Source organism: Hypoxylon fragiforme, assembly GCF_022984875.1.
Source record: "Hypoxylon fragiforme strain CBS 206.31 chromosome Unknown GGS25scaffold_6, whole genome shotgun sequence".
NCBI lineage: Eukaryota > Fungi > Ascomycota > Sordariomycetes > Xylariales > Hypoxylaceae > Hypoxylon > Hypoxylon fragiforme.
Window position 1 is genome coordinate 538331 of NW_026054761.1, and position 16215 is coordinate 554545.

At 48.7% G+C, this 16215-nt stretch overlaps 5 protein-coding genes across 5 annotated transcripts; 1 reads left to right on the forward strand and 4 right to left on the reverse strand.

Moving 5' to 3' along the window:
• Positions 1–18: 18 nt before the first annotated feature.
• On the reverse strand, positions 19–1674 carry GGS25DRAFT_314165 (centromere protein H (CENP-H)-domain-containing protein). The gene is made up of 3 exons (XM_049257743.1): positions 1301–1674; positions 1060–1228; positions 19–989 (listed from the first exon to the last, which is right to left on the reverse strand). The coding sequence occupies exons 1-3, from the start codon at positions 1437–1439 to the stop codon at positions 605–607; spliced, it is 693 nt and encodes a 230-aa protein (XP_049115345.1). The 5' UTR covers positions 1440–1674; the 3' UTR covers positions 19–604.
• Positions 1675–2482: 808 nt separating this feature from the next.
• Positions 2483–7748, forward strand: GGS25DRAFT_532185 (autophagy-related protein 11-domain-containing protein; the record flags this gene model as incomplete). The annotated part of the gene is made up of 7 exons (XM_049265561.1): positions 2483–2556; positions 2655–2766; positions 2837–4643; positions 4674–4714; positions 4748–6407; positions 6441–6799; positions 6861–7748. The coding sequence occupies 7 exons, from the start codon at positions 2483–2485 to the stop codon at positions 7086–7088; spliced, it is 4281 nt and encodes a 1426-aa protein (XP_049115346.1). The 3' UTR covers positions 7089–7748.
• Positions 7749–8012: 264 nt separating this feature from the next.
• GGS25DRAFT_493894 (uncharacterized protein) lies at positions 8013–9808 on the reverse strand. The gene is made up of 3 exons (XM_049261296.1): positions 9417–9808; positions 9001–9260; positions 8013–8912 (listed from the first exon to the last, which is right to left on the reverse strand). The coding sequence occupies exons 1-3, from the start codon at positions 9652–9654 to the stop codon at positions 8439–8441; spliced, it is 972 nt and encodes a 323-aa protein (XP_049115347.1). The 5' UTR covers positions 9655–9808; the 3' UTR covers positions 8013–8438.
• An 822-nt stretch (positions 9809–10630) lies between these two features.
• GGS25DRAFT_314309 (DAGAT-domain-containing protein) lies at positions 10631–12709 on the reverse strand. Its single transcript, XM_049257744.1, has 2 exons — positions 10984–12709; positions 10631–10891 (listed from the first exon to the last, which is right to left on the reverse strand). The coding sequence occupies exon 1, from the start codon at positions 12566–12568 to the stop codon at positions 11147–11149; it is 1422 nt and encodes a 473-aa protein (XP_049115348.1). The 5' UTR covers positions 12569–12709; the 3' UTR covers positions 10631–10891; positions 10984–11146.
• A 1282-nt stretch (positions 12710–13991) lies between these two features.
• On the reverse strand, positions 13992–16138 carry GGS25DRAFT_314370 (PLC-like phosphodiesterase). Its single transcript, XM_049257745.1, has one exon. The coding sequence runs from the start codon at positions 15778–15780 to the stop codon at positions 14356–14358; it is 1425 nt and encodes a 474-aa protein (XP_049115349.1). The 5' UTR covers positions 15781–16138; the 3' UTR covers positions 13992–14355.
• Between the last annotated feature and the right edge of the window lie 77 nt (positions 16139–16215).

Consider the following 16215-nt stretch of genomic DNA (forward strand, 5'->3'; position numbering starts at 1 on the left):
AACTCGGGGGGGCCTTGAAATTTTTTGATACAACCGTTCCTAGGTAACACGCAAACATTCACCCACATGTGCACCATTCCAAGATCAATGCACACATGCACACACACAAGGCCATTCTACCTAATACCCAGTTTCCAGCTTTTGAATCTAGGATCTTAAAATAGGATTGTACTCCACGTGATTTCTACCGACTTTGGTCAGAAATGCAATCGGCGCTAAGCCCTATCGACCAGGAACCGAAGGCTGATGTATCGTTTTGTTAAAAAGAAAATGAGAGTCCCTTTTTCGTCGAGTCTACATACATGTAGATAAATGCATAGGTAGGTACTTTACTACTGCTGCTGAGGTAATACAGACTGAGAAGAATAAGCCGAAGAGTTAGTTATGTATGAGTAAACTGAAAGAACCGTCCTCTTTCAAGGCTTGCAAAATACATAACACCTCGGCACCCATTTAGGGCGCTCTGGCTTGGCATGATGACATGAGAGGACAAGAACCGCGCCCTGACCGGTGAGACTCCGTGAGAGTATTGTTTAATATTGGATATTGTATGTAATACGCGCTTCTCAGCTCATTACCTAATTGCGACTACCTAAGGTCCCTGTCATATTTCCTCTTCATTCTCAGGGTCGAGCACAATATCCCTAAGCCCGGCATCCCGAGACCAGTCCACCCCACTTCCGGCGACTACCGCGCTCGCAGTACCCTTCAACACTCGCCATCTCTGCCTGCTTAGCTTGACCTGGTCTGATAAGCGCCTTATCTCGGCTGCCCGTTCCGGGTCCATCTCAATGGCCTCCGCCTTGCTCCGGTTCGTCTGCTCGGCAAGCTCGAGCAGCTGGGAGGCGAGATCGACGTTCTCGCGGCCGAGGCGCAGGCTCTGGCTTTCTACTTCCGTGATCTCGTCTAGCATCGCGCGGAGTTCTGTGGACTGCTGCGCTAGCGTCGAGGATGACTCTTCGCGGCGTTCTAGGACGGGAAGGAGATCTCTAGAAAATGTTGATTAGGAGCTAGAAGCCAGGCGTGATATACAAATGTTATGAGTGAGTGAGTCCTTACCGTTCTATAGGGGATGCTTTCGTTCCGTTGTGCAAGGCTTGCAGGATCGGGTTGGTGGCTATGACACTTTCCACGATCTGGTTTCGCAAGATATATCTCGATCTCGAGTCTAGAAGAGCTTGTTGTGCTTCTTCTATGCTGCTATCCCCCCTAGTAGATGCACTCGCGTCTAGAAGCGACAGTTAATACAGGAGAATATACTTAATTGATAATTAAATTGCGTGGTGGCCATAGGACTGACTTGGGTTATAATTCTTCTGGGCTTTCAGTAACGCGATTTCCAGCTGAAGTTGCTGGAGGCGGTCGTGTGACTCTAGAATTTGCTTCTCATCATCTGATAGTAGGAGTGGTGTAGGGGGTTCTGTAATGCCATCCGCCATTGTTCTCTTAGATCCTATAGATAGATCCTATAGATCTTGCTCATGATATAATAAGTGACATGTGAAAGAAATGATTCAAGAGAATTAACGATATAATAAGTTAACAAGCTATCTTTTCTTAAGTTCACTTTTCCCCTTCTTTTACTTGTAGTAGTGTTGCTATTCGCAGACTTCCTTTCGCGCTTTTAGTAGTATAGTTCTATGTACCACTAACTAGTATGCATTCTGATGGCATCAATCAATGATGATGATCATCTGCATCGCGTTAATTGCTTTAACTAATTGTTGTGGCTGCATAAAACACAAGTGTGGCTTGACTACCTATGTATGTACTACTTATATGTACCTGGTCCATCCCTCAAGTTGAATACAAAGACGTGACGTGGACACAATAAAAGATGAGATGGGGTTTTTTTTTGAGTCTTTTAGAATTGTTTATCAGCCAATTCATAAGAAATATAATATACACTTTTCATCAAGTCTTCATCTAAACCATGATTTTTGCTCGACCAGCTTGGCCAGCTTGACTTTAACTGCGCCTCAGATATTAAACGTTGGAGACTTGAAGAAGAAGAAGTATCATGTATTGAATGGTCAAAGCTTAAATCATTTTAGCTTGTGGGTCCATCTGTGACGAATGTATGGGAACCTTAAGACTTAGCGAATAGTCACAAAAGCACTGAGCAGCAGCAGCGCCTGACTGCCTGCCCTTGCTCTGCCAACCAGCTGACTATCCACAGAAGCTCCGATAAATCGATAGAACGATAGAAGGATAACTAATACGATACTGATAAAGGATAAAGCGAATAGAATCCAAAGCTTCCATCTCCATCATCCAGATGCCCACCTAATATTCTATTCTCGCCCGAGCTTCTCGAGTTTCCCTCTTACCTTCTTATCTTCTTACCTTCTCACCTCTTACTTCTTTTCTTCTTCTACCATTTATCTTTGGGTGCCTTCCGTATTCAGGCAGCCAAGGAACTTTTTACTCGTCGTCGCAATCATCTCCCTTTCATTCTTTTAGGGGATGGACTGTACATATCATGGCGACGCAGACGCAGGTGTTGATTGCCCACACGGGCCAGCGCCTGCAGGTCGATATCTCTCTGTTCACATCGTATGTCTTCTCTTCCCTGCTGCACTAGCTCCGACTACCCATTCACGCCCTACCAAGTCGGGATAGTATCACTAATAGCTTTTATCTTGTCCATGCAGCCTCGATGATTTTAAAGGATGGGTCGCTCGGCAGAGTTCTATACCGGTGCAAAATATTGTCGCACTTTCATCGCAGGGAAAGACGGTCAAGATCCAGACCATACAAACCGAGGTTTGTCTACTCCCGGATTTCATCTCGACACTCCCTACGTGGCCGATTTCCGGGCTGACATGTTTGCTAGAAAGAGATTTATGTCTATGATATTCGGATAACGCAGGCCTCTTCGCCTGGTGCTTCAAATTCTCTTATATCCGAGTTGCCCGTACCCAAAAAATACACTGTATTCCCTGCTCCGAATTCGATTGATGACACCCGTACTCTACAATGTTGGCAGGATTTGTTCAAGAGCCGCCGTGACTGGGCCATGAGAGTGGTGGAAGATAGCGGTGCTATGGCTGCTGCGGCACGAACTCGGTATGGAGAGATAGACGTCATATTAAAATGCCTCGATGCTGCTGTGGCAAACCTCGATACAGCTGTCAAACCTCTCTATCAGAAGCACTCGGAACTAAAGAAATGGGCAACGCCTGCCCTAGACGAATATGCCACTTTGGCCTCCAACTGGGAACAGTATCTTGAATTGGCACGGAACGTTCCCATCTCCTCGGCCATGGTGCGATTCATGACTGGTCAGGATGTCCGAAGGCCCCGTCAAGCAGCCTTGGAAGACCTGATCGATCCTGAACCGACGCGAAAAGCCGGCAAGCTCGCAGCCACATCATTGCGAAAATTTACCAACAAGATCACCGAGCTGGACAGCACCGTTGATAAGTTGTTTGCCGGCTGCGACGAACTGTTCCAGGAGTTTAATAAACTAATAGAACGCTCGGTAGTGAAACATAGCAACGACTGTGGCCAACTACTAGAAGACATAGAGGCCGTTGCCCTCAAGGTTGATACGGACTACCAGGCCACGTTGGTGTATACCAACCAAGCAAAAGGGCTCCTATCAGCTTCAAAGACTGCAGCTAATCACACACAACAGCTACTACCAACCATTCAGAAACGAGCCTATGAGATGGACGATATGCTTCGTTACGCTACCCAAGCACGCAACGAGCTTGCAGCAGATTCCCTCGCCTTCATGCGCAGGATTGCTGAGATAACTAGTCTTCTTCAAAGTGTTAGGACCCAGATCAATGCTATCAACAATGGGGAGGAGGAAATGACTACATTCGATTATTTGCGCCTCATTCAGCAACTTCCCTACATGTACGCGTCTTTTGTTGTTGAAGCATTACGACGCAAGGATTGGTCCCAGAAAGTGAAGGTCGATTCTTCGACGCTATTAAACGAGATGGCTGTATTCCAGGACGAGGAGTTGAAAAGACGCCGGAAGTGGCATAAGATGATTGGTAGCACATATGGGCCGGAAGAGACCAAGAATAATAGCGTTCTTGGTCTCGAAGTCAACCTTCGAGGCGATGATGAGGCTTGGCCCGAAACGACGAAGCAAGAGCTGGACGAATTCTTGACGATCCTAAGGCGTCAGAATGCGGACGCAGGTGTTTTGGGCGACATTACCAAACTTGTGAACGAACTCAATAACCCAACCAAGCAACAGTCAAAACGGTTAAAGGCATTCAAAAACGGCAGTGTTCATGAAGCAGCCCTCGGGAAAAGCGCCTTACTTATCCGGGGAGATGATGACCTCCTTAGGAGTCTACAAGTTGACAAGTCTAAATTAGAGAGCAAACTGAAGACAGCAGAAAGTCGGGTCCGCCGCCTAGAGGATCTGTTGCACCGCCAAACCCAGGCATCAAGACCGTCTCCCTTGAGCAACCTTTTTCAGCCGCAACAAAACGAGTCCACTGGATCTGTTAAGACATCACGCGCACCAGATCAACGCCGCCGATCATCGACTTCAGAGAACCCCGAGGTCCTACACCACCGTATCGCACAACTGGAAGGGGATTTAATCGCCCAGAAGGAACGATCTGCGATGCTAGAACAAGAATCTAATGCACAGACGGAACATATGAAGGGCCGTATAGATGAAGCTAACTCGATGAAACAAGATCTTCTAGGAAATATGGAGGCCTTGAAAAGAGAATTCATCGTAGAACGAAAGTTGTTGGATGACGAAATTAAGACTCTCAAAGCTCGCCTTGAGGAAACAGAAGACGAAATCGAACACTTTGGCGAATCTAGGGAAAACGAGAAACTTACGTACGATGAGAGGCTTCATTCTTTACAGGCGGAGGTTGAACGTCTTTCCAAAGAGAAGAAGGACGATACCTTACGAACCCAGGGCCAAGTTGAATTTCTGCGCAACGAAGCTAGAGTTCAGAGAGAACGTAATGTATCGCTTGAGAGAGAGCTGAAGGAGGCACGCGAGAAGATCAAAGAGCTGAACAAACGAGCCGAGACCACCGATGATTGCAGGGAAACCCAGGCTCGCTCGCTTAGAGAGCTACATGGTCAACTATCGCCCATGGAGGATCCCCCTCAAGATTTTTCAGATCTAGTAGATGCTGTTGCGACTAGGGCAAGCGATGTTCTGGCAAAATTCAGGTCCCTCGAGCAAGACGTATCTCTAATGAAGGCCGATCTAGAGCTCGCCCGAAGCACGATCAAGGAGTCAAGATCTGAGTTGCAAGTCACGAAAGAGAGACTCTCTAGAGAAGAGATGAGTGCCGTACACTTGCGTGAGACGTTAGACAAGGAGAGGACTAGATGCACTACCCTTGAAAGGGAAGTCAATGACGGACGAGAGCAGCTCAACCAATTCCGTGTCAAGATGACCGAAGGCGAAACGGGATCGGAAAGTTTGCGAAAGAAGCTGGAAGACGAGGAGAAGCGAGTCGCAGTGCTTACTGAACAGTTGGCGTCGAAGCAGTCTCAAGTGGGCAGTCTTGAGGAGGAAGTACGGATGTTCCAAGAGAAATTGCAGTTGTCCGATTCCACGTTGGAGGGTCTCAATAACAGGTACGAGGCACGAGATGGCCGCACAAAAGAACTCACCCAACGATTGTATACCCAAAATGAGAGACTTTGTAGACTCCTCGAGCGTCTTGGTTTCTCAGTAACACGGTCGGAGAGGTCCATGGCCATCCAGAGAATTCCCCGGTCAGAACGCGTGACCCAAAATCCTAACGACTCTTCTGATCCTGGATCCTCCATACGACGTTCTGTCTCTTTGATAACTAATTCTCTTGCCGACAGTACGGACCTCAAATTACTTTATTGGATGAATGCCGAGGACACGAATACAGAAGATGAACAATACCAAGCTTTCATGAACGGCCCTGGCAATTTCGACATAGATACTTTCTCCGAAATCATGTATCGCCGCATAAAGGAAGTCGAGCATAGCACCCGAAAGATGACGCGGGATGCTCGCAATTATCGGGAACGAGCACATGAACTCGCCAAGGAAGCCCGGGACAAGATTGCGTTTCGACAATTCAAGGAGGGCGATTTGGCTTTGTTCTTACCGACGCGTAATCAGACAACGGGTGCCTGGGCTGCCTTCAACGTTGGCTGCCCTCACTTCTTCCTGCGTGAGCAAGAGGGACACCGTTTGCGTAGCCGTGAGTGGCTTGTAGCTCGTATAACACGTATACAGGAGCGGGTAGTCGATTTGTCTAAGAGCCTGCAGTCTCCCGCCGCCCCTCCATCAGACGGCGAAACCGACTCGGTAAATACTGGCGATGAAAATGACAATCCGTTTGATCTTTCAGATGGTCTTCGCTGGTGGCTCATCGACGCGCACGAGGATAAACCCGGAGCTCCGTCTACCCCCGGCCTTGGTAAGTCCACAGTTGCGGCGAATACGGTTGCAGCCATTGCGGATATTCATGCTCACGGTCGCCCGTCAAAGGGGAAGTCTAAACTTGGATCCAACGGCGGAATTGAGGGCGTCAGTAGGACCCTCAGCAAGAGTCTCGAGAGCAGACGTAGTAGCACGGGCTCTAAGAAAGCCCTGCCACTTGGTACTGGGAAAGGCAGTGCCCTAGCTAGCGAGACAAACAGCTTGCGTGCCGTAGTGGCCGATAGCCCGGGCGCCACGAGCCCGAGCCCGGCGGCTGAACAAGGGGCGGCAGGACCAAGTGGGACCCAACAGGAGCCGACGGAGGATAAGGGGGATAAGGGGGATAAAGGGGATAAGCGAAACTCGGTGGACAAGAGCGAAGACAATGAGGTGCGAAATGCAGGATGACTCATTCCTTAGCCACTGGAACGAAGTCGCTGATGGGATCTAGCACCGACCAGCAGACGAAAGCAGCCTTCTGAATTCTCCGATTCATTTTGCCCCGCGCCTGCAGCAAAGACCATCAGGCCATCTTCGAACATACTCACAGCCGCAACCACGGCAATCACAACTCCGACGAGAAGTAAGCGCCACCTCGGTTGAAAGCCAGAGTCCGGTAAGGAGGAGTATTGTGTGGGACTCGCTATGGAACTTGGACGTTAGCTATCCTGGCAAGTGATTCGATTATTGATCAAACATACCTAGTAACCTATCGTATCCCCCCTTTTATCTAAACATCGATACGCAAGCACCAACCTACCCTAGTTATCTTCTGCCCCTGAATGAGCAGATGTCTTGTCTGTTCATCAACTAGTTGATGGCAAATCGAGGCGATTGCTTACCATAGAGTACTGTTATCCTTTTGGGTCGTCTATTCTCTTATGAGCACAGCGCCGGCGTACAGGGCGGGGCACACGACGTCTCGATGTCTTTCCCCCCCCCCTTCCTTCCCCTTAATCTCTATTCTCATATGCCTTGCCTCTTTTTTCTTTTGCTTTGTCGACTTTTTAGTTTTACTTTTTTGGTATCAGGATAGATTCCCCCGGTTGGCTTCTGAGCAATTTAGGTGTTGTTCATTTGTGTGTGTGCCCAGGTGTGTTTGTCTGCTTTGTTGCTTATGACCGGAAGGGATTGGGCGAGATTGTGTAGCATTAGAGGGGCGGAAATTATTTATTATTATCTGCGAAGGAGAGGAGTGGAAGCTTTTATACGCAATACCTAGGCTTGTAGGCGGGCACATACTAGGTAGGTAGGCACCGAGTACGAAAGCGACTCTGTTGCCTACCTAGGTACCTACCTACTCGTACAGTTTACCTGCTCCTGTTCAATGTTCGATTCCCTTCGGTTGTGTGATGTGATGTGCTTTACTGCGCTCTACATATGTAGGCTCCTAGGTAGACAGACATGCTGTCTAGAAAATTAGGTACCAAGCAGGCCATAGGCGCGACGAGCTTCTAGACTTCCAGGCTTGTCTTAAGGACGGCCTTCACGGGATGATCTGCAGTATGTACATGTACGTAGGCATCTACTTAGGTAGGTTAGGTAGATACATACCTAATACATACATAATAGCTTGATCTATAACTATACACACGCAGTATTATATTGTATAGTATTGTATAGTATTGTATAGCACTGTGTTGTAATCGTACATGTCGAACATACAACCAAACTAAGGTGAGGTATACCAAACGCATCTTGCGTAAACCAGGTAGCTTAGCTAACTAACCTAGGGTTAGCAAGCAAGGCCTTGTTTGTACTTTAGTAGTTGAATATGTTGAGGGGTTGATCCCTCTCTCTTTTTCTTTTTCTTTTTTTTGTCTATCCTTCATCCTTCATCCTTCATCCTTCATCCTCCTAACTGGCGTAAAAGGAATGAATGGTAGGCCGGCAGGTAGGTTGGGTTAGGTTAGGTTAGGTAGGTATATAGACAAGATCTCGTACTTATGTAGATGCCTAGGTACCTAGTACCTACCTAGGTATGCTAGGCAGTCGTAGATACTCCCCCCTCCCCCCCTAAACCCCCCTTTTACTCCTCCGCCACAACACTAACCTCCCTGCGCACGGGCTCCAGCTCGGCAGAAACCGTGAGCACGACCTCGAAAGTGCCAAGCCGCTTGATGCGGTCGTCCCCCTCCTCGTCCAAGCCCAGGATCTGCACGCCCTCGGCCTCGAGCGCGAGGCGGCCCGCGTGCGCCGGGTCCGCCGCCTCCAGCGTCTCGCGGATCGCGGCCAGCACGTCCGTCGTGGAGACGGAGCCGAAGATGGGGACGTGCGCGGCTTGCGAGACGGTGGCTACGGGGGTAGGTGGGGGGGAGGAGGAGGAGGAGGAGGAGGTGGAGACGGCGGCGTTGGCGGAGAGGGAGGGCGAGCGGGGGGTTGTGGGCTCGGGTGCTGGCTCGGGCTGCGGTTGGGAGGGCAGGGAGACGGAGGTGTTGACTTTGCGGGCGAAGGTCAGGGTTGGGGGGAGCAGGGCTTGCAGGAGGGAGAGGGATTCCTCGGGCTAGATGGTGTGGTGGTTAGAGCATATACCGAGGCAGCATGGTAATAATAATATTAGAGGGAGTGTGTGTGCGCAAAAACAAACTTACAGGCAGCAACATGGTCTCCTTCTTGGGCTTCTTGGGCTCCCGAGAAGACGACGGGTCGTCGGTCTCGGCCTTCTTGTTATTGTTGTTGTTGTTGTCGCCGTGGTCGAGGACGAGCTTGGTGCCGAAGGTGCGGTCGCGCACGCCGATGGCGGCCTCGGTCAGCCCCATCTCCTTGAAGCGCTGGGCCGTCATGTACTCGGCCTGGTACTTGGGGAACCAGTAGTTGCGCATGCGGCCGGGCTTGACGCGGATGATGGCATCTGTTTTGTTTGTTGTTAGTGTCCTGCAATCGGTATATGTATGTAGTTGAAAGCTATATATATATATATATACCTAGCTAGGTAGCTAGGTATTTCGAGACTACTATTTTGAGACTACTTTTTGGGGGGGAAGAGAAGAAAAGAGGAGGAACCAACGTTTACGACCGAAGCCTGGGATATTAACCAACAAGCGCACAGGAATGCCCTGTAGATCTTCCTCCTCGGCCTTGGTAGTTTTGGCGCCTCGGGTTTGCGCAGGGGACAGGAAGGGAGAGAGCGACAGTGTTGTCGGTATCGTGGTTGATGATGATGATGAGAATGGCGGGGCTGATCGGGCGAGTCGTCGGAGGCAGTCGAGACAAGTCGAGGGTCTGCCGAGCTGTGTTGGTGCCATGATGAATTTGCTTGTGTTTTTGGAGTTGATAATAAAATATAAAACCCCCTACCCAACTCGATTGGCGCGCCTCCGTTGAGTAATTTCTATTCTTTCCTTTTTTTTCTATTTCTTTGGTCGCAAAGAGCTCTTCTTTTGGAGCTTTTTCTTTTTTCTTAGGAAAGTTTGAAATTTTGGAGTTCCAATCCAAGTTCAGTGGTTCGGCGCTTTCCGTCGGACAGTTTTGGGCCAATCATCTTTACAGTTTCTGGGAGCATCGAATCAATGGATTGAATTGATAGGTCCATAATTTTGATTTTATCATGTACCTATGTACCTACACCCTTACAAAAGATCGTGACATGAGAAAAACACAATGGTATATAAACTTCAATAACGCAACAATCCAACACATACGACCATAGGATTTGGAAAACTCGGGATCCCGTCCGCTCTCCCATAGATAAGCCAAATACCGCCAGATCAGTAGTTGGGTCGGTGACGACCAGCGAATCCCTGGTGTTGTATGTTTTTTTTCTTTTTTTTTTTTTTTTTGGCTATTTTTCCTACTAGCAGGTACTAGCTAGATACTTGTAGATACTACCTACTAACTACCTAGTAACCTACATAGCAATCATCTAACTAAAGGAGCGTGATCGTCACCTTTGGCTCTTCTTCAACTAACCGCACTTGACTTAAAAGAGCCCGGATCTCACAAACACCAATCCGTCTAAACGAAAATAACGATAGAAGTTGGGTTAGAGCCTCGCTAGAAAAGTGATAAGCAATAGATAATTTGCTGTTGGGTTATGAAGTATCTACCTAGTCCTAGGAAAAGAGGAAGATTAGGTTAACAGAGATGATGCCGCATGTACAGACTGCGCCATGCTACGCCAGCCACATTCATCCATGGTCAACGACGTGGAGGCCAATATTATTAGGAAAGCGTGGTTGGTGTCAAAACCTACTTCTCTAGATAGGTACGTACCAGGTATGCCTACCTACATCTACTTAGTACCTACTCGGGCAGAAAGAAGTCAGCCTTACAGCCGTAGCCGTGAATTTGACTAGCCGATGACGATAAATTCAACGGTTCTAAGTTTCTTAGGTACCCAGAGAGCAGTTGAGGTACTCAAGCAACCATGAAGACGCTTCTCATGGTGTGCTATAACTGTGATTTGGTTGGTTGTTGGTGGATCTATTCGGGATGTGGTCTCGATCCCTTTTTACAATCTGGCCCATATTCCTAGGTACCTACCTATATATGCCCCTATTAGCAAAACACAGTAACTTGAAGCTCATAATTTCTTTTAGTTCAAGTGAATGAGAAAATGATAGAAGCCATCTTACCTTAGTATTCAGCATTTATCTTTATGACACCTTTCTCAATACACAAAAGAAGGCGCTTATAAATCTATACATCTAATTATATACTAACACAGTACACGAATCCTCTATTCCATAGTCGATAGTCCCGCTATGGCTAGGTATACAAGGCAATACTGTCGTAAGCTTACGACAATATCTGCATCTCCTCTATTCTGTCCGGCATGAAGTCGTCCTTGTATCGATCCCACAACTTCTGCAGCTCGGCCACGTATAAATCGTGCAGCCTATTGATCTCATCTTGATCCACAACATTAGCTTGCGTCACCTTGATCGGGGCCCCAATTACTACGTTCAGGGGCCTTCGATATGGCATCAGCCCAACGTCATAGTTGAAGATTCCACGCCCGTGAAGAAACGGGAGAGTGAATTTCCACACTTTGAGGACAAACATCTGGATCTTGTGTACAAACGGATGCTCCTTGGGATGGAGCTGATCGTAGAGGTTATTCTCGCCAAATGCTAGAACAGGGACCAAGTCTGCGCCTGTCCTAACTGCAATCTTAACAAAGCCCTTGCGCTCCTTCAGGATCAAACGCATTTGCCCAGGCTGCGCTTCTAACGACTCTCGAGCGCCTCCAATGACGATCGTGACGCCACGGCCCATGCCTTCTCCGTTGGGGCCGCCTTTGGTTAGGATGTTCACGATGGACTCTTTTGAGACCGACCGCACTCCCGCGGCAAGGACATATTCGCGGTATAGTGGAATACGGAAGTTCGAGTCTAGGGTCAGTAAACTGTTTGTGATGCCGGGGAACTTCTCAGAGAAGCCCAGGGCATCGGTCGCAAAAGCGGCCCACGCACCGTGGGAGATGATACCGTGAGGGTGATAACCAAAAATGTATTTGCGGGTAGGTGGCAAATCATGAGTCTTGTGAAGCTTGGCAGGAAAGTATCCCGCAAAGAGATGCCAGATGTAACTTCTGCGAAACCATTCAGACCGGTACCTGAGCGACCCATCGGAATGAGCTTTGGAGCTCAGCACGTGAAGGAGATATATAAGTAGCAAAGGCCAAGCAAAAGGGTTGGCACAAAGCGCGAAGAAAACGGAAACAGTCAGGACTATACACATGCAGTGCATAAGCAAGACAAGCGTCTGTAGTCTGCGTTTGAGGGGCACGTTCCATGGAGCCCACCGGATTCCACCATCGGAGTTTGACTTTGGGGGCGGATGAATCTCGTCTACGGATAAGTCGTCTAGTTCGGGATACGATTCATCGTCGTCGTGTAAATAACGGAGTCTGGTTTTGGCAGCCTCGTCATTTAGACCATACTTGAGGACAGAGGCATAGCTAGCATTCTCAGAAGCTGCATCATGCTCCGTGTTTTCTACGCCGTTGACAGGGGTCTGAGAGCCCTCCTGTGTTGAGTGCATGCTCTTTTCGAGACCCGAAGGATCGTCATTCTCTTTTATAGGTTCATCGGCGTGGGACTCATCCTCTTCGTTGAGGAGTGTTTTCTCAGAATCTTCAAAATGAGGTGTCCCTGGTGTCTCCTTCACGTCCAATGCTGCGGTCGCGGACTTTTCGTCTCTTTGATCACTGCTCATTTTGGGAAGATCTTTTGGCCTCGACTCTTGACGTCTAAAGATGTAACGTGGTGGATTGGTCTTAGGAGTCAGAACTTTGGGAATTTGAGAAGTAACGTTCGATGCGGGTAGTACCGCTCGTGCCGCAATTATTGAATCCTTATGGCAGGAAGAGCTAAGGCTATCCAATGGTGACGGATATGCACTATTGCTACTCGGTATACGTGGTATACGGGCTTTACTAGCGGGTGTTTGAATAGAACGAGGGTGCGTAAGAAGATTCAAGGAGTCGCTGCTTTCCTGGCTAGCCTAAGAAACCGAAGCGTATATCAGTCAATATCAAATTATCTTGGCGGAGATGGTCGATGAAGACAATGAAGGCAATGAAGGCAATGCATACAATGCTTGACCTGGAAGCCCTATCTGGTTTGCGCCTCTTTGCTGATGTAAGCTTTGCCTCGTTCGTAGAGATGTTAGATATATGGATTTTCCGAGGACCTAGGTTGGAATTAGAACGGGCTTCTAGGGTTTCATGCTGGTGATGCCTTGAACCCAGGCGTGGCAACTTGGAACCATGAGAGCTGTCATTGTCTTGGTGGTCTGCCATGGTTATCAAGGGGTGCGGTCCGAGTGCTGTTCTTGTCGTAAATTAAAACTAAAAATATGACATACCTAAGTTGCATGTGTAGCATATGTAAAAATGCAGGGCGCGTCGTTTATGGTCCCCGTTTATCGCCTCCGTTGGAACTTAACCATAGAGAGGAAGCTGTAGGAGAGTTTTCACTAGACGTGCCGCTGCCGTTCGCTATAAAACTAAGATCGTGTAGCGCTGAGATGGTGCAGAGTTTCCCTACGTCAGGGAATGCGAGCAAAGTAGAAGTGCGTAGCAAATTCGTAGACTAAAATTGAACCGAGGCTGCCGAGGTTCGCGATGCGACAGGAGCGATGAACGAATACAAGACAAGATGGTGGGTGGCTAATAAGACTGGATAGCCGACATTACAACTAATTAATTACCGATTATGTTTGTTAGAAAAAAGCGAGAAATGAAAAGAAAGGGGAGAAGAATAGGAAAGTCGGAAAGAAAGAAAGGTGATGATGGCTTGTCACACAAGATTATTGGAGAAATAGATTGAATGCATCCGCACCTTCCATTCAGCTACCTAGCATAGGTATTTTAGTATTTATTACTACTACCCTAACCTAGGACCTAGGTACCTAGGTAGGTATTACCTAGGATCAGACCAGGTAGATTGAATTGATTGCAGCTGCATTTTCGGGATGTTGCAGTGGGGCTTTCCAGCTCATCATTGATGACGGGATCATCCATGGGTCAGGATGATGTAGTTAACTCCCATTGGCATGTGCTATTAGCCACTGTAATTGGCTATTATCCTACCCTTACTACCCCTAGCACCCCCCCTTACTACCCTACTGCATCAAACAAACAGCCCCAGCACCTGGAGTATTCAAGCTTCAAGCTTGAGGCCGAAATACGAATATCAGCTCAAGGCTCTCATCTCTAATATACCAGGTATGCACCTCTTATTTGAGTATCGTGAATGAGTATAGTGAATGAATCGATGTAGTTGCATGTACATCGGATGAAACTACAGGTATAACTTCGTGCTTTAGCTTTTATACCTTAGGTAACTTACCCATCTTCTCTAAGTATCTTCTAGGCAATAGGGGCCTATAATAGGATAGACCCCCAATTATATAATAGAAAACCAATGCTACGCTTTTGAGTCTAAAGTACCTATCCAAGACAAAAAATGTATGAATGTGAGCCTGAGTGAAATATCCGACTAATCTATTTGCTTCAACTGCAATCTTGCGTTCCAGCCTACAACACACCGAATCAAATCCCAATCACCATCAAGCCCAACCCAATCCGTCACCACCACCCCCGTGCTCCCATCTCCTACATTTCGGCCTGCTGGGCCCTTGCCTTCCGCCGCGTGACGTAAGCACAGGTATTCGATGATGGCCGGGTTCGCCTTGGCCGCAATTTTCTCGGGCCAGCAGTTGGCGTTGAAGAAATTACTCCCGCTTAAGAAACTTACAAAAAACGGGTGCGGCGCCGCCCTGTCTTGGTCTTGATGTCCCTTGCTGCCCGGTAACTGGCACACAGGCTCCGCCGCGCGCTCTAAATGGCAACGGACAAACTCGATCTTCTTCTGGATGTTGTGGCTCTGGTCCACCTCGTAGAAGTCCTGCACGCGCGCGATCCCACTGCCCAGGAGGCCGTCCTCGCAGTTATCCGGCCACACGCTGCCGTCGAGGCCCCAGCCAAGCCCGCCCCATTCGCCGTCCAAGCTCGGGTCGTTGTGGTGCCGCCGCAGAAGCACAATCTTGCCTCTCACCTCGCCGATCTTGGGGATCCGCGGGTTCGTGTACCACCGCCTGCCGTCCTCGTAGAACCGGTTCTTGAGGATTTTGGAGAGCTGCTGATCGGTACCCCTGCCTGTACCCTCGCGCTTTATGCTCATGATGAGCGCCTCCGATGGGTTGGCTTCTATGAAAGCGTAGACAACGTCCAGCAGGTCCTTGAAGTACTTGGTCCCCGTCAACGAGACTGGGAAGGCGCTGTGCACAAGAGCAAGCTCTGACGAATCCGAGCTGACGTTGACGCGGATGTCGAAAAACCGCACGCCGTTCTCGAGCTGCTCGCGCACGCTGGCCGCCTGGCACCGCACCGACGGCAGCGCGAGGTGGTATGTTGGGGTGTTGTGCGTGCCGGGGATGGAGAGGGCCGAGAGCGGGTAGTCGTCGTGCACCTCGCGCATCCAGCTCGATAGATTGGCCGAGCTGAAGATAGCTAGGCAGCTGCCGGCCTGTACGTATATGGTGGTATACTCATTGGGCGCGCCGTCTAGCCTTTTCATGACGGTACTACGCGGCGAGGGGCTGGGTACATCCACTTGGTACTGGTACCCATCCGAATCTTCAAAAGTAAGACGAATGACCTCCCGGCCAGGGTCTGCGGCGCGCACATCCGTGACGCAAGTCTCGAAGGGCCCGACGACAAAAGACACATCACAACGGTCTATCTCATCGCTCTTGATGCGTACATGGGTTGATACCGCACATGAGCTGAAAAGACTGCTAATCCTGCTCGTAAAGCTGCAGACAGGAGATCCACGTCCAGACGCGGGTTGGCCTTCGAAACGCTCCACGAGCTTAAGCTCTAGCGGGGTTATGGTAAGGTTACGGATAGTGAGGTCCGCCATTGAAATCGGAGATTAGATGGTTGGATGGTGCCAGGTGGGTTCAATTAAGAAGATTCGGTAAGAGCTTCAGGGTTGAAGTTATGTATATAAATTAATAGTATGTATTAACCACCTCAGTGCTAGGGTATGTAGCACTTTAATGCTGTGCGTAACCCAGTACTAGGCAGTTATTCAATGTTGTAATGTAAACATAGGCGTTGCAGTTGAGAACCACACCGGCGCCGTTGAGGCGCGTTAAAGGTTATGTGCCTAGCGTCGTCGCTCAGCGTCTGTGCGAAGAGCATTGTCTTGGGTACTTGAATGTTATTAGTGATTGGAGGTGGTTGGAAATGCAGCTGAAGTTTATTGTACTTGTATGATGCTTGTTCATAAAAGGGAGTATGAATCTTCCTTGCTACATATTATAATGTTAACAAAGTCATTTGCACTTACATA